Source organism: Lutjanus erythropterus, chromosome 2 (genome assembly GCF_056507025.1).
Source record: "Lutjanus erythropterus isolate fLutEry1 chromosome 2, fLutEry1.hap2, whole genome shotgun sequence".
NCBI lineage: Eukaryota > Metazoa > Chordata > Actinopteri > Lutjaniformes > Lutjanidae > Lutjanus > Lutjanus erythropterus.
This window is the reverse complement of record NC_139318.1, coordinates 10975045-10992557: the sequence shown is the minus strand read 5'-3', so window position 1 is coordinate 10992557 and position 17513 is coordinate 10975045. Positions and strand designations below refer to the sequence as shown.

Sequence of the window (17513 nt, the reverse complement as noted above, 5' to 3'; positions counted from 1 at the left end):
AAGACAACACAGCAGGGAGGCAGGTATTAAAACAACTCGTTTTGTTTGGGCCCGGCCTTTAGCAGAGTTTTTTTTCTCATCAACTTGCATTATAAGCAGAAACAGCTGGAGATGCGAATGGGGCTCAGTGGGCCGGTTGGTCAGGTGTAGGTTCGGGCTAACACAGGAGCAATTATAACTCTGCTGCAACTGCAGGGAGCAAAATTGTGCCAGGCGGCATGCCAGTTTTTCATTTCATTCTGCTGTGGAGGAGGCAGGACTTCTCTGTGTCAGAAGGAAACATCTGCTCTGCTGATCGTGGGCTCGCTAAACAGATTTTCGAGCCACTTGCCTATGAAGAACTTTTTCCCACTCTCATTCTCATCTAAAAAGAAAAGACGCTGCACCACAGTGGGGCTGCAGGACAACATTTCTAATCACAGTTTTACCCGCCACCAACCTAGAAAGTAACAACCAAAATTACTCATAATGACAAAATCGCATCATAAATCTCATCTGCTGAGTGAGAAATTCTTCCTAGGGTAAAAAGAAAAAAAAAAACAGAATACGCTGACAAGTCTCCACTTCCACTGGGACGAACATATTTGCTGAGCTTAAATTATACTCAGCAAACCAACAAGACATTTCATATCTCCCTACACAACAGCCAGGCTCACACAGTGACAAACTGCATGTATCTACATCACACAAAACACTAAGGAGAACATTTGGAGGACAAAATAAAACATTAAAACCCACTGACTATTTAAAACAGCTAAACAGGTAATAATAGGTGGACACAATGAAAAGGCTTACCGCGAGTGTTTTTTTCTCTTATCAAATCCCGGCTGAATTCTCCTGGGCTTGTATTGAGTCCTTTGACTTTGAGTTTCCCACAGGGCTAGAGCTTCCTCGAACAATACTCTCTCTTGTCTGTCTGGAGCCAGATAGGTGTTGCAAGAGTTTCAGCTGAGCTAGCCATGCCCCTTTTACTACCCCTCCTCCTCTGACATCACAGATACCTCATCCTGCCTTCCAGGCTTTGTACCACACGGCACCACTCTCTCTCACTCCTTCTCTCCAACACAGCTCACTTCCTTTTTGGTCAGACCAGATGAGCAGGTTGTTCACAAGTATTTGCTGGGCAGAGTTTTTTTTTCCTTGTTTGAAGACACTTCCTCTCTGCTCTGCTTCCCGTCACTCACAGATAAGCGATGAATCCCAAACACAGACTTTGAATACTCCACTTCCATCTGGGGAGTTATTCATATTGTAAATACCACACAGAGCACTGTTGTGTAGTAGATTTAACTGTAACCAACTCCCCCACCAAGGAAAACATGTTAGGAATCTGTTACTACTGTCTAATCATTAATAGAAAGGGCACTCTACCTTCATGTGCACTCAGTCAGGCCACTTAAACAGGAAAAAAGAAACACTAATATGTACTACAAGTGTGACAGCTCAGAGTTTTAAGCTTCTCATTTAATCCATCTATTCATACATTCTGACAGGAAGCTTCTATTTTTGTAAATTTTACATCAATGAAGACACTGAATGTCAACGTTGGGTTTCTAGTCAAAGTATAACAACACTGTCTTTGGTGGACTATGGTGGACCATAGCGTTGGGTGATTGGGAGAATTTATCAGCAGTCCATTGCCAATTAGTACTAGTGTCCAATCATAGCCCAATTGTCCATGGCCACAAAACGTGATTCTTTGGCCACTAAGCTTTATCCTCAAACCATGAACCTTCATCAACACAGCATTATAGTTACACAGATATCCTGATCCCTTCACACCTTTTAGTTCAACATTCTCTGACAACAGTGAACAGTACTTGTCATGAGCTAGCTACTGATATGTCAAGGCTACTGAGGTATGGGTTTACTAAGCCTACTGAAACTGCTTACAAAACCCTTACAGAAGAACCAGAAATACAAAAGGCGGCCTATAAAAAACAAAACAGCAATGACAATTTAGGAGTGAATGGAAGCAGGCGTTTAAGGGACTAGAATCTGACACATCTAAGGACATGATGTATTGTGTTGTGTGCTGCCAGTTTTCTCACCTAGCCGAGAAGTCAAGCTTGTTTTTTATCAGAAACACTACATCAAAATTCATTACAAAAGCTGACAACTTCAGTGCCACAATTCAGGGCGGCTGTGTTCAGTTGAGTTAAATTGTCTTTTCTGTGTTGTTTATACATAAGTTTACATTTGGACCACTAAAATGTACTTTGGCCACCAAACTTAGGGTCTTGGCAACTCACAGGGCCAGTGCTTAAAAATATTAGTGCCTATCCCTGTGTTAATTTTTTGGATGATTCTTTTTTTTTGTCAATTTAGTTTTGCTTTCCCACAGTACACCCCCACTGAGCCAAAGAACACATGAAAGGAAAACAGTATAAAGCCAGAATATTTTCACATCTGACTGTGAATTACTGATTCATTTTGACAAAACCAGTAGTGGTGAAAGACTAACAAAGATGGTTTTGGTTTTGACATTATTTAGTTGAGTTTGAATGAAGTGTGTTGTATGATGAGTTCATAAGGCAATCAAGAATAATTTTTCTGTTTAATAAGAAAAATAGGTACACCAATAATTCCTTTGACATTCTGTGAGATTATTTTGATTATCTTTTGCACGTGCATAACCTTCATAACTTGGCAAGCTTGCCAGTTGCACACTCCCAGGTGAAACTCCAGACATGCGTGCACATACATGAATAATAACATTTTAATATCACAACCAAGTGAACCATTCCACAGGCTGCTCCAGCCAGTGCTGCGCTCCTTCTCCATTACATAGTCAGTCTGCCAGTGAAATGAGGAGCATGGCACTTTAACAATGGGTACCAGCCAGCAGGACACTTGCAAAAAGCACATCCCATTGTAGAGGGAACCTCACGCCAATTAACACCTCCTAGTTGCTGTCTTTAGTGTCATTTACATTTTAACAACAGATAACAAAGGTCTTGGCAATTAACACACACTTTCACTGGATCATTCTCCCTATTAGAGAGACTCCACACCTGTGTAGATGAAACTATCGGAGGACTATCCTGTAACTGTTGCTGAAGCCACTGCCCAAATATTTCAAGGATGTGACACACCTCAGTCTCTACAATCACAAGACTGCAAGCAGGGCTCTTAAAGAGGAAACGGTCCAAGAAAAATCATTCTGCACACAAGCAAGTTGACATAGCAAGTGACTCATCAAAAAAACTCCTAATCTAAAAAAACATTTTCTTAGAGCCAGGAAACAGAGCAGCTTACAGTAAACTCATGATCTGAGTGAATCCACACAATTTCTGCATCTTTGTATCTTTAGCATTTACATCTCCCTTGTTTTTGCCAAACGTCTCATTACAGGCAGGTGGAAGTGAGCCAGAAATGCCTGTGGTTTCAGATGGGATCAGGCTGTTCAGATCCAGCTCACACCCACAACCCGAGGACCCCCAGGGCGACGAGTCCACAAAATCACATATGAATAAAAATGTGTCAAGGGCCCTGACTCACAGAGCAGTACAGAAAAAGATCTGCCCCACCCTTTACATAACACGTCACATACCAGCCCTGGTTAGCTGGCAACACTGTATGTTTCCACAGTGTGACGCATGGCTTAAAGTTGTGAAAACCTGACAAGGAGAAGACACCAGTGAGAAATTTATCCTGTTTTGATTCATGACAGGCTGAGTCTAATCCAAATAAAAGTGACTGGGGGGAGGATCTGTACAGTTGTCAGGGTTCTTTTCTGGTAAGGCGCAGTATTTTCAGGTCTTTCATATCATGTCATTATTACCCCAAGGCTCACACCGTCACCCATAATAAACTGAAGATTTATTTTGGTTCTGCTGGCTCATCATGTATGTGCACCAGCATGTGGTCTTACAGAGTGTCCCATTACCCGCTGGGAGGGAGCCTGAGTGAGGAGGAGGGACAGAAAAGTCTCCTGGTTTTATTCAAGAAAGAATTAAGTCTTGCCATCTGCTTCAGTCCCATCGTACGTCTGAACGCATCACCCTGTTTTTGGCCCTTCAGTTTTCTTTCTCAAATTGAAGTGTCTAATCCTCTTCCTACATAAAATGGTACATCTCTATCTTATCCCATGTCCCCTCTAGATATTTGAGACAGACAATCTATACCTTTTACCTTCATTAAAGGGACAGTTCTTCCTAAAACCCATCTAGACTATTTTGGTGTGAGCTGCTGAGTTTCAGAGAGACGTCTGCCTTTTCTAGAATATAATGGGACTAAATGGCACTTGGCTGGTGGTGCTCAAAGAGCCAAAAAATACATCTGAAAGACTCTAAATCTATGTCTCTTTCAAGAAATCATGACCCAGTTAGACAATCCACAGACCTTACTGTGAGCAATAGGATCTACCTTATTTCTTCAGCAAAATCTACCAGAATTTTGTTCTTTCTACAAGACAGAATGCAGCTCCTACACGAAAAGTGCTCACAACAAGGTCTGTGAATTATCTTGAGTAACCGGGTCAGGACTTCTGGACAGAGACACAGCTGTTGAATTATTCAAAGATATTTTTTCGGCACTTTGAGCACCACATTTAGTCCCATTATACTGGAGAGAAGGCAGACATCTCTATGGCTGATATCTCCAAAACTTGGCAACTCACACCAAAACAATCTAGATCACCACAGGCCAGAGGGAAAATGTGTGTTTCTGATTTTGGGGAGAACAGTGCTTATATATACTTCATCTGTACTTAATGGAAATGACAGGATCACCTATACTTAAAGAAAATGACATTACTAAATGTATCCCTTCTTTGAAACACAGCAGGGAGAGTGGGGTTTTGAGTTTCAGGCTATTCAATATGGAGTGATGAAACTGGCAAGCATGCAGAGAAGATAATGCGAGGCAAGCTACTGTAGCTAATTCAATTATTTTTCACAAACTTAAAGATATCTTTGCAAAATGCACAACTGCTGACCTCCCACTAGTGCCACTTCTAAATCCAGGCCCCTGCTCCCCCTACACAGATAATTGTTTTGTATTGTTTGATCAATTGTGTTACCCCCAAGACACACACATAGATTAGCATAATGAATGCAGCCTGCTGAGAGGGGCTGGGCAGAGGGCAAGGAGGGATGGGCTGGGTTGAATACAGGGGCTGTGAACTAAGGCAGGAAGCGCTATCAATATTCGCCAGATAGAGAGGTCTCCCTTCAAGGCAAAAAAAAAAAGTAGCTAAAGACATACACATCAGTAAGAGCAACAAAAAGGGGTCATTTAAAAAGTCAACATTTTTCCCACAACAGGAAACTCTTGTGACTGTTCCCTTCTTGTGTGTGGAGGAGTTAGAAAAGGCAGGAACTAGATTTGAACCCTCCCAGCATCCCTACACCCTCACTGGTGTCCCCCAACGCCAAACAACCACCCACCCACCCACCGGGCTGGCAGAGTGCCAAGCCCAGTCCCAGAGGCCTGCCACTTCCCACAAAGAACCATAATTACACCTTCCACCAGGAGGTTTTGGGGGAGACACACTGTGGCAGTGCCCATTAATGCCTCAATGTAACAGCACACCCTGCTATGTCAACAGGTTCCCGCTATATAACAGCAGCTATGACGAGTCTACTGAAAGAAGTCAGGAAGGAATGCTTGGCTGGGACACTATTAAATAACACCTCTCGTAAACAAAGGGAAGGGTAATCACAGACACAGGAACAAACTCAAGCATTGTAGTACAGCAGCCGTACTATAGTGCAGTTGTATTTTTGCACTTAAGGTTTTTCACACATGCACCACAACAAGCACATGATGGGGCCTCTACAGGCCAAATCAGTTGCTTAATATCCAGCCTGAAGCTAAAAGCTAAAAAGTTGTGTGCGACAGTTTAAGAAATACGTTTATCTGTTCTTCCTTGATTAACGTAAAAGCAACATCAATGCTTAGTGTTGCACAGTATACCAAAATTTAGGTACTTCTTTGTTAAAAATGGTTCAGTGTTAGAATTTCTGACAGTCTGTACTTGTTGTAGATCAATATTGGTGTGTTGACAAAGTGAAGTGAACTTTTGCCTCTCGCTGGCACAGAGGGTGTATATTTGTGTTCAATTCAGCCTCAGACTGAACTGTGCCCTGAAGACTCCAGTTCTTTCTGTTTTTTCCCTCCAGTCTCTATTCTTTTTCCCCTCTCCTCATGATGTAAAGTGCATTGGATCAGCGCAGAACCCAACATGATTTGGGGTGTTATTTCTCCTGAAACTTCTCTTCTGCCCCCCAGCTCACACCTCCAAAGCTCCCCAGTGCTCAGTAGCTGTCTCTCAGCCTCTGATTTGCCCGGTCCTCCCCACACAACACTACCAAGCCCCAGATGCATGCACACTTTTAGTTCAAGTTGAGCATTTTCACCTCTCAGCAGGACAGTTATTTGGGGGTTCTGGTGCTTTTTAAAATAGTTAATAGCTAAATTGCATAGAGCTACTACCACTAGCTGCATCTCATTTCTGAATTACTGTGGGGAATAAAAAAGGTCGAAACATAAATTTAACAGTTCTCATAGAGAACATAATGCCCCTGGTTAAAAAGAATATGTGATTGTTTCTACAGTGGACATTCTGTATCTGATCTATTAGATATCAAACCTGTATTATTTCAGTCTCAAGTATTATTTTGGTCACGAGTATCATGATACTAAGCTATTAATGCTAATTGTACCTAAATAAAAAAGTACACGTCTGACACACTACAAGAAAGGGTATTTTAATTTACTTGTGTAGCAACACTGCCACAATGATAAGCTTTCATAATAGAAAAGGAGCAAGGCACCATTTTTTGCCCTTTAAACTTTGCAAGTCAAGCCGTTTTACAATCCTGCGTACAATTCATTCCACTGTATACTATTTGCTTTTACACCTACAGCCTTGACCTCCTGGAGCACATACTGATACAGTACACCAAAATATTTCCCTCCCATCTGTCTTCCTCTTTCTCCTGACGGGCATGGGAACCATGGTCTTAATTGCGCCTATTTACAGTGTGGATGGATCATTAACCAGCTAACAAGAGGCAGGGTGATGAAAGCTGTGTTTTCAACTAGCAAAGTATTTCTCTGGTGCTCAATAGTGCATACTTCCACATGAAGTTTGCTTGTTTGAGGATTAAATGTCACTTTGTAAGACAACCAAGTCAAATGGAGCTTATTTTCTCATAAATCCACACCCAAGTCAGTCCCAGTAGGCTTTACAATGTGTACAACATATGAAAATCCCATATCCTTATATTCTTGACATGGATAAGGAAAACATCCTCACAAAAATAGTGCCTCAAGTGTTGGAGTTTTGCTTTAAAAAATACACTTCAAATGAAATACAACTGAAGCAAATAGAGCAGCTATAAAAAGAGGTCAGCTTACCTTTCTAGGTTTCAGTTTATCCTGCAAATCGTACTGGCCGATGCCTTTGTAGCTGACTCCCAGCCACCACGGTATGTCCTGCTTGTCCTGCATGAAAGCACACACAAGCACACCGCACCACCACTCATTAAAGGTAGCTTTATTGGTGGGAGTTTGAAAAAAGAAAAAAAAAGAGGCCTGTTACCAAAGCAATTATCCCATTAGGATCACAGCAATAGCAACACAAGAAGAGATCAAATACATTAAAAACTTTAAAATCTCTGCAAGACTGACTGAGTCACTGTTTGATCTCCTCAGACACCTTAATTTAATAGGGTTTGGTGGGGAAAGTTAGTGGATGCATGTAAAAGCAAGGAAAGTTGGTGGAATCACTTAAAACATGCTAAACTGAACACATACAACAATGGTTTACTGCAGGAGTTTTCAAAGTCTGAGACTTTGAGCTCCCCCAGACAGCTTGGGAAACTCTATATCAACTATAGCAACTATATCCAGGTTTTTTAAACACAACTAAATCTGCTGTTGGAAAGCAGACACTCAGATCATGTGTACAGGGGAGCAGAGAGAGAGGCATTTTTAAAAGTTTGTGTTTTCAGATCTAACTACTTTTGTAGCTTCTAACTGAATGTCTGTGGTATCAATTCCTGGATATCTATGGGATCATAATTATTATTTGTTATTTGATCCCACAGACACTCAACAATTAAGCCAAGAAATCCAAATACTGCTTTTTGACATAAATTCAGACAACACCACATACATAAAAAAGGTCTGTCGAAAGGCATGATTTAGTTTCTGACTCTGGGAAAGAGGGAAAAACAACACAAATTCTCCATAACTACTGTATCTCTGGACTCTCTTAAACCAAATCACACACATTCAGGCTTTTATATGTGAACTCCTTTTGATAACTCGTAATTTTTTCCACTTCCTTTCACTTCACCTCCCCTGTTTGAAGCCCCCTGGGGAGGGACGTCTCCCACTTTGAAAACCTCTGGTTAACAGGATTCTCAGCTTCATTCTTTTGAATTATTTAAGCCCGTTTGTATTCTCTTATCCCACCCAAACAGGCAGTCATCTGTTTTTCTACAGTAACAGACGTGTGGTTGCTTTCGCTTACAGATTTTAAACAGGAAAAGGCCTCAGGATTCAAGCAAAATGTAATGTAATTACATGAACAAAGGGTAAGATTGATGCATTCGATTAGATGCAGAAAAAGAAATGAAGACAGCATGTTGACAGAAGCTTGTTCAAAGGTTAAGCTTCTGTATGACTCAGGGCAGCGCTGTTACCTTCACTGGGTAATAATGGACTCCATATGTCGGCAGGGACTCCACCAAGGCCAGATACCTTCAGAGAAAGAGGAGCAGGTTAACAGGGATTCTACCACTTGCACTTCATCACTGTCAACCAGTGGCTGTTGTACAACAGACAAAGTGGGATTTAAGCTACAGTCATTGAGAAGCCGCAGTCATTTACAGTGGCAGGCTGATCGATTTGTTTCAGGGGCATGACAGACGGAGGCAGAGTCCATTGATCAGTTCAAGGGCAGAAATCATCCAAGCATAAATGACCCAGGGTTGCTCTGAGTTACAGTCCCAGGAAAAACACAGTGGAGGACTGACATCGTCCCAAGGCTGGACAGCTGTGACAGCCACCTCTTATGACAATAGCTAACATGGTGCAGACACATGAGGTTTAAGCGGAAGGCCAACTGTATAAGCTGGAGGACTGGCATCAGAGGCAGTAGTACCCAGACACACACACATTAATTTGCCAAACTCAAATCAATTCTAATCATAAAAAATACTACTCATTTTTAACTTACTGTACAATGGCTTGTCCTCTGGTCAGCCCCTTCAGTTTCTTGTAATGTTCAATCACTTTGTCCTCACTGCAAATGGATGGATAGATAAAACATTTAATGAATAATCCATCAAGTGTTACACATTCCAGCCTCAGAGGGATTGTGAGAGGGCCTTTTCTTTGACACACATTCTGTCTGCTCATGCAGAAAATGCAGTCTGGCCTACTGGCCTGCTGATGGCTCTCATCTACCTCTCCTGCAAATGCATCCCATTTACTTCCCCACTGTAATCATCCCTTTTAATAGCATAGTGAAACTGCAAACTCACTGCGGCTTAACAGACGGAGAGAGACAGACGCGTTCATGTGCTCACTCATACACCATAAGACTATAATTTTAATTTGGATATTAAAATGATGTATCCGCTTCAGAGGTTGCAGCAGCCTCAGATGACTGTTTAGCCAGAAGAGGAGGGGGTGCGAGCACAGGAGCAAAAACAGCAGTGTGGATTCAAGAGACAGACAGCAATCCTTTAGACAGCCAGTGGCTGTCAGCACCTCCCTGTGCTTTTCCAGGGCTAATGGGCAAACGTAATTAACGCAGCCCAGGCATTAATTAGTCACCCCATCAGAGGCAAAACTGTCTGCCAAGTACCAGGCAGGTCTGTAGGTCCCCACAATCCAAAACTGCTCTACTGAGGAAATTAATGCTTTGCACAACCAGGTGCTACTGACCACTGAGGCGAGTTGACAGCGGAATCATTTGTGTATATTGCAGAGGAAGGCCTGTGGTATTGGTTGAACCAGAAGTACAGGGGTGTGTATGATCCCCCAACACTGACTCCCCCCCAATCCCTGACCTTCATGCATTTTGTGGGTTGTTTTCAGAGACTGTTACAGCTCAGATAACTTACCAGAAATTGAGAGATGGATGCTCCCTTAATACTCTTGTGGGCAGAACTGGAAGCTGCTTCAGGTCTGATCTGGCAGTCTCGGCACTGAAAAAAAGAATCAAACTTTAAGAACAGCAATGTTTTTTTTCTAGTAGCCCATGTATGTTTTAGAGGTGGGAGAGACACAGCAAAGCACCAAACTTACACTGTTGGTTTATGTTTGCTATACATGAAAGTAAGGGAGTGATGTGTATTCATCCCAAACCATTTTGGTACAGGACGTTTAGATCAGTATGCAACTTCCTCAGTTTGGCGTGCCCTGTGGCCAAAACTGTCAGAATCATCTATTTATATTAGGGGTGCACAATACAGAGTCTTTGCAGCCAATAAGCGATAATTACCTACATCTCATGGCCAATACCAGTAAGATAAATGATAATTTCCCCTTCTTGTATTTTAAAAAAGAGTTCACATAACCTGTAGTTTCTGCACAGCTAAGGGTAAAAATGCCAAGATGCATTGAGCAAAGATGGATGATTTAATTTTCCACAGCTCTGACTGAAACAAATGTAAGTGACATCACTTTTACAACAAAAATAAAGAAAAGTTCTGATTCTTCAGATGTTGATTTACATTTTCTAGAAAAGTTCTTCAAAACATGTTAAAAATATTGTTTGCTTTCTATCAGCTAATATAGCAACCAATAATGATATATATAGCTGGATAGGCCAATATATGCCAATAATTTATCGGCGGTGTTATTTATCATGCATCCCTAATTAATAGATACTACTCACAAAAGTGACACAAATTCTAGAGCATGAGTTTTACCTAAAATGTTGTGGCAGTGTAGTTGTCATGTATCAGCTGAGGCATTCTGGTTAGCTAAGTCCATTTAATCAAGCTCATGTAGTGTCAATGCTCCCCATTAGTTACAGTGAAAATGGATAAAGATTAGTGTCAAACTGTGTACCAACATTGTTCATCTGAAGTCATAATTTACTGTGGAAACTTAAAATACATAATTTATGACGGCATCACCCAAACATGTCGATAAGCATAATGAGACAGAGCAATCAGGTAGCGTCTCACTGTAGAATCAGACCAAACAAATAACCAATGCTGTAGTAGAGTTCATCTCTGTGGATATGTACCCTTACTCCATCTATACAGGATTGAAGCATATGGTCAAAGTGCCTGAGCCCCACTACAGAGTGCCCTCATGTCCACATATGTCATTATTTATTTAAGTGTCAGTTCCAGTAAGAAATATGGACAATGATCCATTGTTGAATGTTTTATTTTTTCGAAATAAATGACATGACCACATTTTTTGTCTTCCCTGCTATACCGAAAATATACCAAACTGTGACCTTAAAACCAAACCACGTATTTTGTGTACCGTCACACAACTTCATGAGAGACATTTAGACATCTATACTATCTTGTTATGACTTGAACTAAGTGCCCCACACCAGCATGTGGACCATAAGGACAATAAAGGTAAATGTTTACACAAGAATCTCAACTCAAAGTCTGAAAGTGCACACAGGACATTTCTCCACATGCTTGTGCTTTCACAGTGTGGTTTGAATTTCTATCTTAAGGCATGACAGCAATAATTCATGTTTGCAAACCTTTAGCAAAGGTGCAGTGTCAGAATATTGTTTTCATCTTTCTTATCTATAAAGAGTGGTACTGCTTGCCAAGTCTAAACTTGAGCTTCACTCATGTCTTGCCAGCCTTAATTTATAAAAGCACATGCAGAGCCTTTAAGTCACGGGGAGCCTTTTAAGGAGCTTGGCAAGAAATATTTTCAAAAATATCAAAGCTGTTTTGTGCAGGTCCTCAACAGTAAAGGACTCCACTATTATTCATATGAACTATGAACTCTAGGTAAACTATATATTGATTCGCCCTCACAGATCAGCCAACAATCACACCATGTCAAATGCAACAGGTACAGCTTGTCTAACCCACACATTCTGCCAGAAATGTTAAGTAGAGGCTTCAAGTGTTGTTATGCACACAGAAACTGCCCATGTTATCTGGACAGACAAATTGTGGCATTTGTCCCTGTCAAGGTCTGTGATAGCCAACTATGAGTCACTCCAACATCATGTAGGAGGGAGGACTGGGTCTACAGTTTCTGCTGGACAAAAAGGGCTCTGGCTTGGTGGGCCAGTCCACTGGAGACCCAAACAAAAGCCATTCACAAGCACTTGGCAGCCTCTCCCTGTGTTGAAAAGTATTGTATGAGCCTTTACAAAGCAGTCCGTGGCCTCTGAGACAGAACCCAAATGTGTAGGTTGGACCACACTTAATGTAAACTATTAGCACATCCTCAAGTGTAGTATTAGCTATAGCAATATCGTAACATAGCAAAATAAGTATTGATTTCAGGGCAATGGCCATTTGAACTTAAGTTGACTTGTATGAACATCAATTTAAGTCATCTTCTTTCAAGAATAATGGAATTCAACAGCCACTGACATGGTAGGACAGAAGCATAATGATCCAGTTATGTGAACCAGCTTACTAAACAAAAAAACAAGGGTGAGCCGCTGCAAGGGCAGAGGCACTTGAATCACTCTGCCCTGTAGCTACCTCTTCTAGGTTGACTGGTTTTTGCTGCCATGGCACTTCGCTGCGTGTTTGATGGCGAACACTTTATGGGGAGGCTGGGGCCTGGTGTTGTCGGGGTGATCTACTCTGCAGCCGCGCTGCCCTGTCAGCAATCTGGAATTCATTACTACGTCTGTTATCTCCCCGCAGGCTGCAGCGTGGGGGCAATTCCTACACCCGGTACAGCCCAGCCCAGCACGGCCTACCCAGTGTGGGAGAGATAATACTCATGTGTCAGCTATTCCACAGGGCTGAGACGTGGTGACTGTGGAGGGAGCACAATGAGAGAGCCTGTTGCTGTGAATGAACCACTAACTACAGGCTACACCTGCAAATAGAACTGAGAACTAAAACTGTCTGGGAATAATATTGGCACATGTGGGTACAATTTGAACAAAACAGACATTGTGTTAATCAAAGTTGATTTAAAATTACCAGCAGTTTATCTGTAGTGGCATAGATGATGTCTGTAACTCACTTTTGAAGCTGATTACAATTGTACAAGAAAATAATCCTAGGAGAGTCTTAAACCATTGTTGTGCATAAAGACTTAATTCAATTAAGTGATTTCCTACGTTTTCCACGTTTTATCTTTCATCAAGAGTTGTAACTTGTTGCATTCAACTATGGATTACACCTGCAGGTAGTGGCAGGGCTCAACAATAAGGATTGCCTGGGGCAAGTAAAATGACTCAAAACAAAGCTCAAACTGTGTTGCACAGACTGCTGCAAGTCTGAGTTTTTTAAAGATACATCAAGATCACGAAAGACAGCATCTCACTTGGATGGCGAGGGCTGCCAACAACCCCTCCTCCAGTGGTTTTACATTGCTTGTACAAAACATGAACACTGAAGAAAGGCAAGTAATCGCAAAACTGACTGTCACAGCGAATCATGTTTGAAAATATGCTTGATACTAGTTCCGCTTGTTACTTTGTTGTTAATAAATAAAGCTATTTATATCAGAGGAGTAAAAACTTACTTCAGGCAAGAAGATTCTGACCCACTTTCCCAGCTGGGCAAGTAAAAAAACATTTACGTTGAAGACTGGGTGGAAGCAATAGTAATAATGTGTGAATCAGTACGGTAAGAAAAATATGCAATGCCATACTAACATAGCAAAGGGAATTCTGATACAATTCCTGCTCAATGTGAAACCTGATGGTGCATTAATTCAATGCACAGCAGGGGGTTGGCCCACACCACCACAATAACATGACTACAGTGAGTCCTCCCTGACGCCAACTTGTCTACCATTGGACAGTGGGTCTGGCTCATCCCTCTTAAGGCAGCTGGCTGTCGGAGGAGGAGGTCTTCCTAACTCCTCCACAGCTAATCTCACTGCTCCAGGGCCCTTTGCTGATACAGTGTAGAGAAGACACATTTATATTATATGCTTTATGAGGGGATTTACCAGGCCTGTTCTCTCAAAGAAGTAAAGATAAAGGATATTGCCGACAGGAAGGAGAAACACTGCCACAGAGACAGCGGGGGATGTATAATAGTGTTAGTTATTGGGGCCAGAGTTACATTCCAGTAAGTAAAGTTTGAGGGAAAACAACTTTATTTTGACATTTTCTATCCATTTCTCCAAAGAAAGAAACAGATTATATTGCTAAACTTGTTGTCAAATGACACAAAACAACTGCTCTAAGTGCCTAAGAACTTAATATCTAGAAACAATAATCAGACTAAGTGGGGCAAAGTGGTGTCTGTGCAAATAAAGAAAAAGACAGCTCAATTTCGATCCACTCCCATCCTCTGTGATTGTACCAGATTTCTTGGCCTGTTGTCTTTTATTGTGCTTTCAGAGTCAGGACAAAGTACAGCCCATCCCCACACCCACATGAGCTGAAAGTTCAGACTGCACACTACACTCCAGGGTTTTAAATCAAAACACTGGGGCATAAAGCAGTACTGAAGCTGCACTAAATAATAATTAACATGTATCAGGTCAATCATGCCTGGAAATAATGGGGGTGGTTAATGAGCCCAAGCAGATGCAGCCAAGTTTTTTTTCCTCTTGTTTTGCAGAGGAACAAAGGCACTGGTTTGACAAGGGGTCAAACTGCATTTTCAGCATTGCATGTATCGCCATTCAAAACCATACACACACAATTCCTTACAGAGCACAAATCTTTGTGTTCACATAATGGACAGAGAGGCCTTTAGAGGCAAAGCATACAGGTTGTCCTGCTTCAACTTGCTCAGTCACTCACTCAGACAGAGCGGTGTTTACTAATCGCAGCCAATGCCCTTCACTCCTTTGGCTGGCAAAGAACAACATACCTTATCAGCAGGTCAAGCCTCTGAGAGCACGGCCCACTATGAAAACATTATCTCTACTAGTGAGCAGATTATGGAGGTTTAGTACAGAATCTCCCACCAGTGTCATCGACTAAATCGTGTACACAAAGTCCATGTATTTGTGCAAGTGTCACATATGCTGTGTCTGTCAGTACATGTGACATTTATTAAGACATGATGCAATGACAACATGTCAGAGAAGAACTGACGTAAAGTTTTGTTGAAACTGTAAACACAATGCATCTGTGCCTTCAAGTGTATAAAGGCAATGTTGGACCATGTAGATGGCAGCAAGCCAGCAGGGGTTCAGTTCAATGTCACAAGAGCAAAATCAAGGGAATTATTAACTGAGGGAACTCCAGCATGAAATAAAATCTGTGCAAGTCAAGTTGAACATTAACTGACTACACACAGCCATCATTCATACACTGAGCACTGACCAAACAACTTGGCAAACCAAACCCTGCTTTCTGAGTAGGCTGCAACTTAATGACAACTTTTTTCATTGTCAATTAATTTTCTAATTATGTTCACAATTAATCATTCAACTGACATCTTCAAATTGCTTATTTTGTCCAACCAACACCAAAAGTCTTCATTTACCACCATACGTGACAAACAAAAGCATAAAATCATTACATTTAAGAAGGTGGAACCAGCAAATGTTTAACATTTTTGCTTGAAAAATTACTCAAATGATTAATCGACACAAACTAGTTGGCATTTCATTTTCTTTCAATCAACTACTCAATTAATCAATAAATCGTTGTGGCTGTACTTCCTTGCAAAAGCAAATACTTCTTACAAAGAGCAGATAGTAATCAACGGCAAACACTAGTCCATGAAAAGGTTTATGGGTATCTGGCTACACCAATACAGCAAAAACAACGAGATGTTAGTACATGTAATTAATAAAAAATTAAATTAAAAAAATACAAAACACTGCATTTGTAGATGTACTTGATTATTGATATGCTGACGTTATATTTGCTGCCCTGGGAATTTATCCTGTTTTAAATTAAGTCAACAAAAACCTTTTGGGTGCACTTTTTCTAAATTAATCGCATAAAGGACTTTTATGTTTTAGTTTGTGTAATTTCTTACCTGGTGTAATCTCCTTTGGCCTCCTTTAAAATGGAAAATAATGCAGTTAGTGAAAGTATTATAAGAAGACAATAAACATAAAAATAAAAACTGCCCAATTACAGTTACGCTAATGTTAGCTAGCTACCTGATTCATTTGCAGAAAAGTAACGTTATACTATTTACAGTAACATCAATACATTCAGTTGCACTACATTTTAATTTCTCTCATAACTACAGATAAACACTGTCTCGAAGCACAAACGTCATTTTAAGAGTCAATACTAATGTAAAAGGGTGAGTTTCTTTAACAATAGCTTCGTCCAACGGAACCTTAGCAGACAACTGTTTTCAAATGTTGCGTGCCCCGAGCGTCTTCATTCACATTTGGGGGTGAGTGACAAAAAAAATTGAGTCTAGAAAGCCTGCGACAAACTCTTTCTTACCTGCAATGCGAATGCGGCTAACTTGAAAACATTTTCACTCTCCACTTCAATGGTCTCCTGGTACAGAAAATGTCAAAATTAGCAGGGTTTCTCCAAAGCACATACACAAAGTGCAGCTTGTCCGACACACTTGACTTGGGAGAAAATCTTCTCGTCCCGTACCTCGGTCCCACCGTTACCGACTAAACCACTGCCGCAGAGGCACTACGGTGTTCCCAACTGTCCGTGAAGTGTATTTAATGTTAGTTTTCAGCACCAGAGTTAACGTGACATTTTATGTAAGCGACAAAACACACACTGGTGCATAGAAAACCGAGCTGAGATCCTGTCTGAAGCTACGGACCCCTCGGTAAAGTGGTACAGTCCGAAAGCAGGTTCAACAGTCTCCGTCTCCCATGGTGACCAGCCTGCTCTCCCCGCGAAAAAAAACTGCACTGCAACGTTTGATCACATGGTGCATTCATGTACTCCTCATACGGTTCCAAAATTCTAATATCGTGTGTATCAATTGCCTGCCTAAAACTACATATGTCCATGTATTTTTATTTTCCACCAAACTTTACACTGTAAAAAGTGTAAGCTGTAAAAAGTTCATTTCGAAAGGGGGGCCGGGATTTAATATGTACTGACAGATAATTATTTCAGTTTGACCTATGTTATCTAACTGGAGACATTTAACTGCTCCATACAACTCTCATGTGAATGAGTGAACTCAACTTTGCACTCATTATAATGATATCGAAATCTACACATTTTTACCTTGTAGCGCTCAAACCTCCCGAACACCGTTTAATCTGAATAATAGCCTGAACCTGTAACTATTTTGCCTTTGAAGATGTGACGTGACGGTGTTTTAATGAAATGGTACCCAATTCCAGTAAACAATAACGTATTACACGCACGACAGTGAGTGATTAACTTTGCCTGAAATGGTAAAGGTTCCAACAGGCCCTGAAAGCAGCATTCTGAATAAGTGCTTGCGGAATTA

At 41.1% G+C, this 17513-nt stretch overlaps 1 protein-coding gene across 1 annotated transcript in view; it reads right to left on the bottom strand.

The window, feature by feature from the left end:
* Window positions 1-17513, bottom strand: part of frmd4ba (FERM domain containing 4Ba) — a 62033-nt gene that overhangs the window by 11668 nt on the left and 32852 nt on the right. Inside the window, 6 exon segments of the mRNA XM_084727844.1 lie at window positions 7366-7452; window positions 8658-8715; window positions 9194-9259; window positions 10086-10169; window positions 16101-16123; window positions 16526-16582. Of these exon segments, the coding sequence (XP_084583970.1) occupies window positions 7366-7452; window positions 8658-8715; window positions 9194-9259; window positions 10086-10169; window positions 16101-16123; window positions 16526-16582 (375 nt within the window).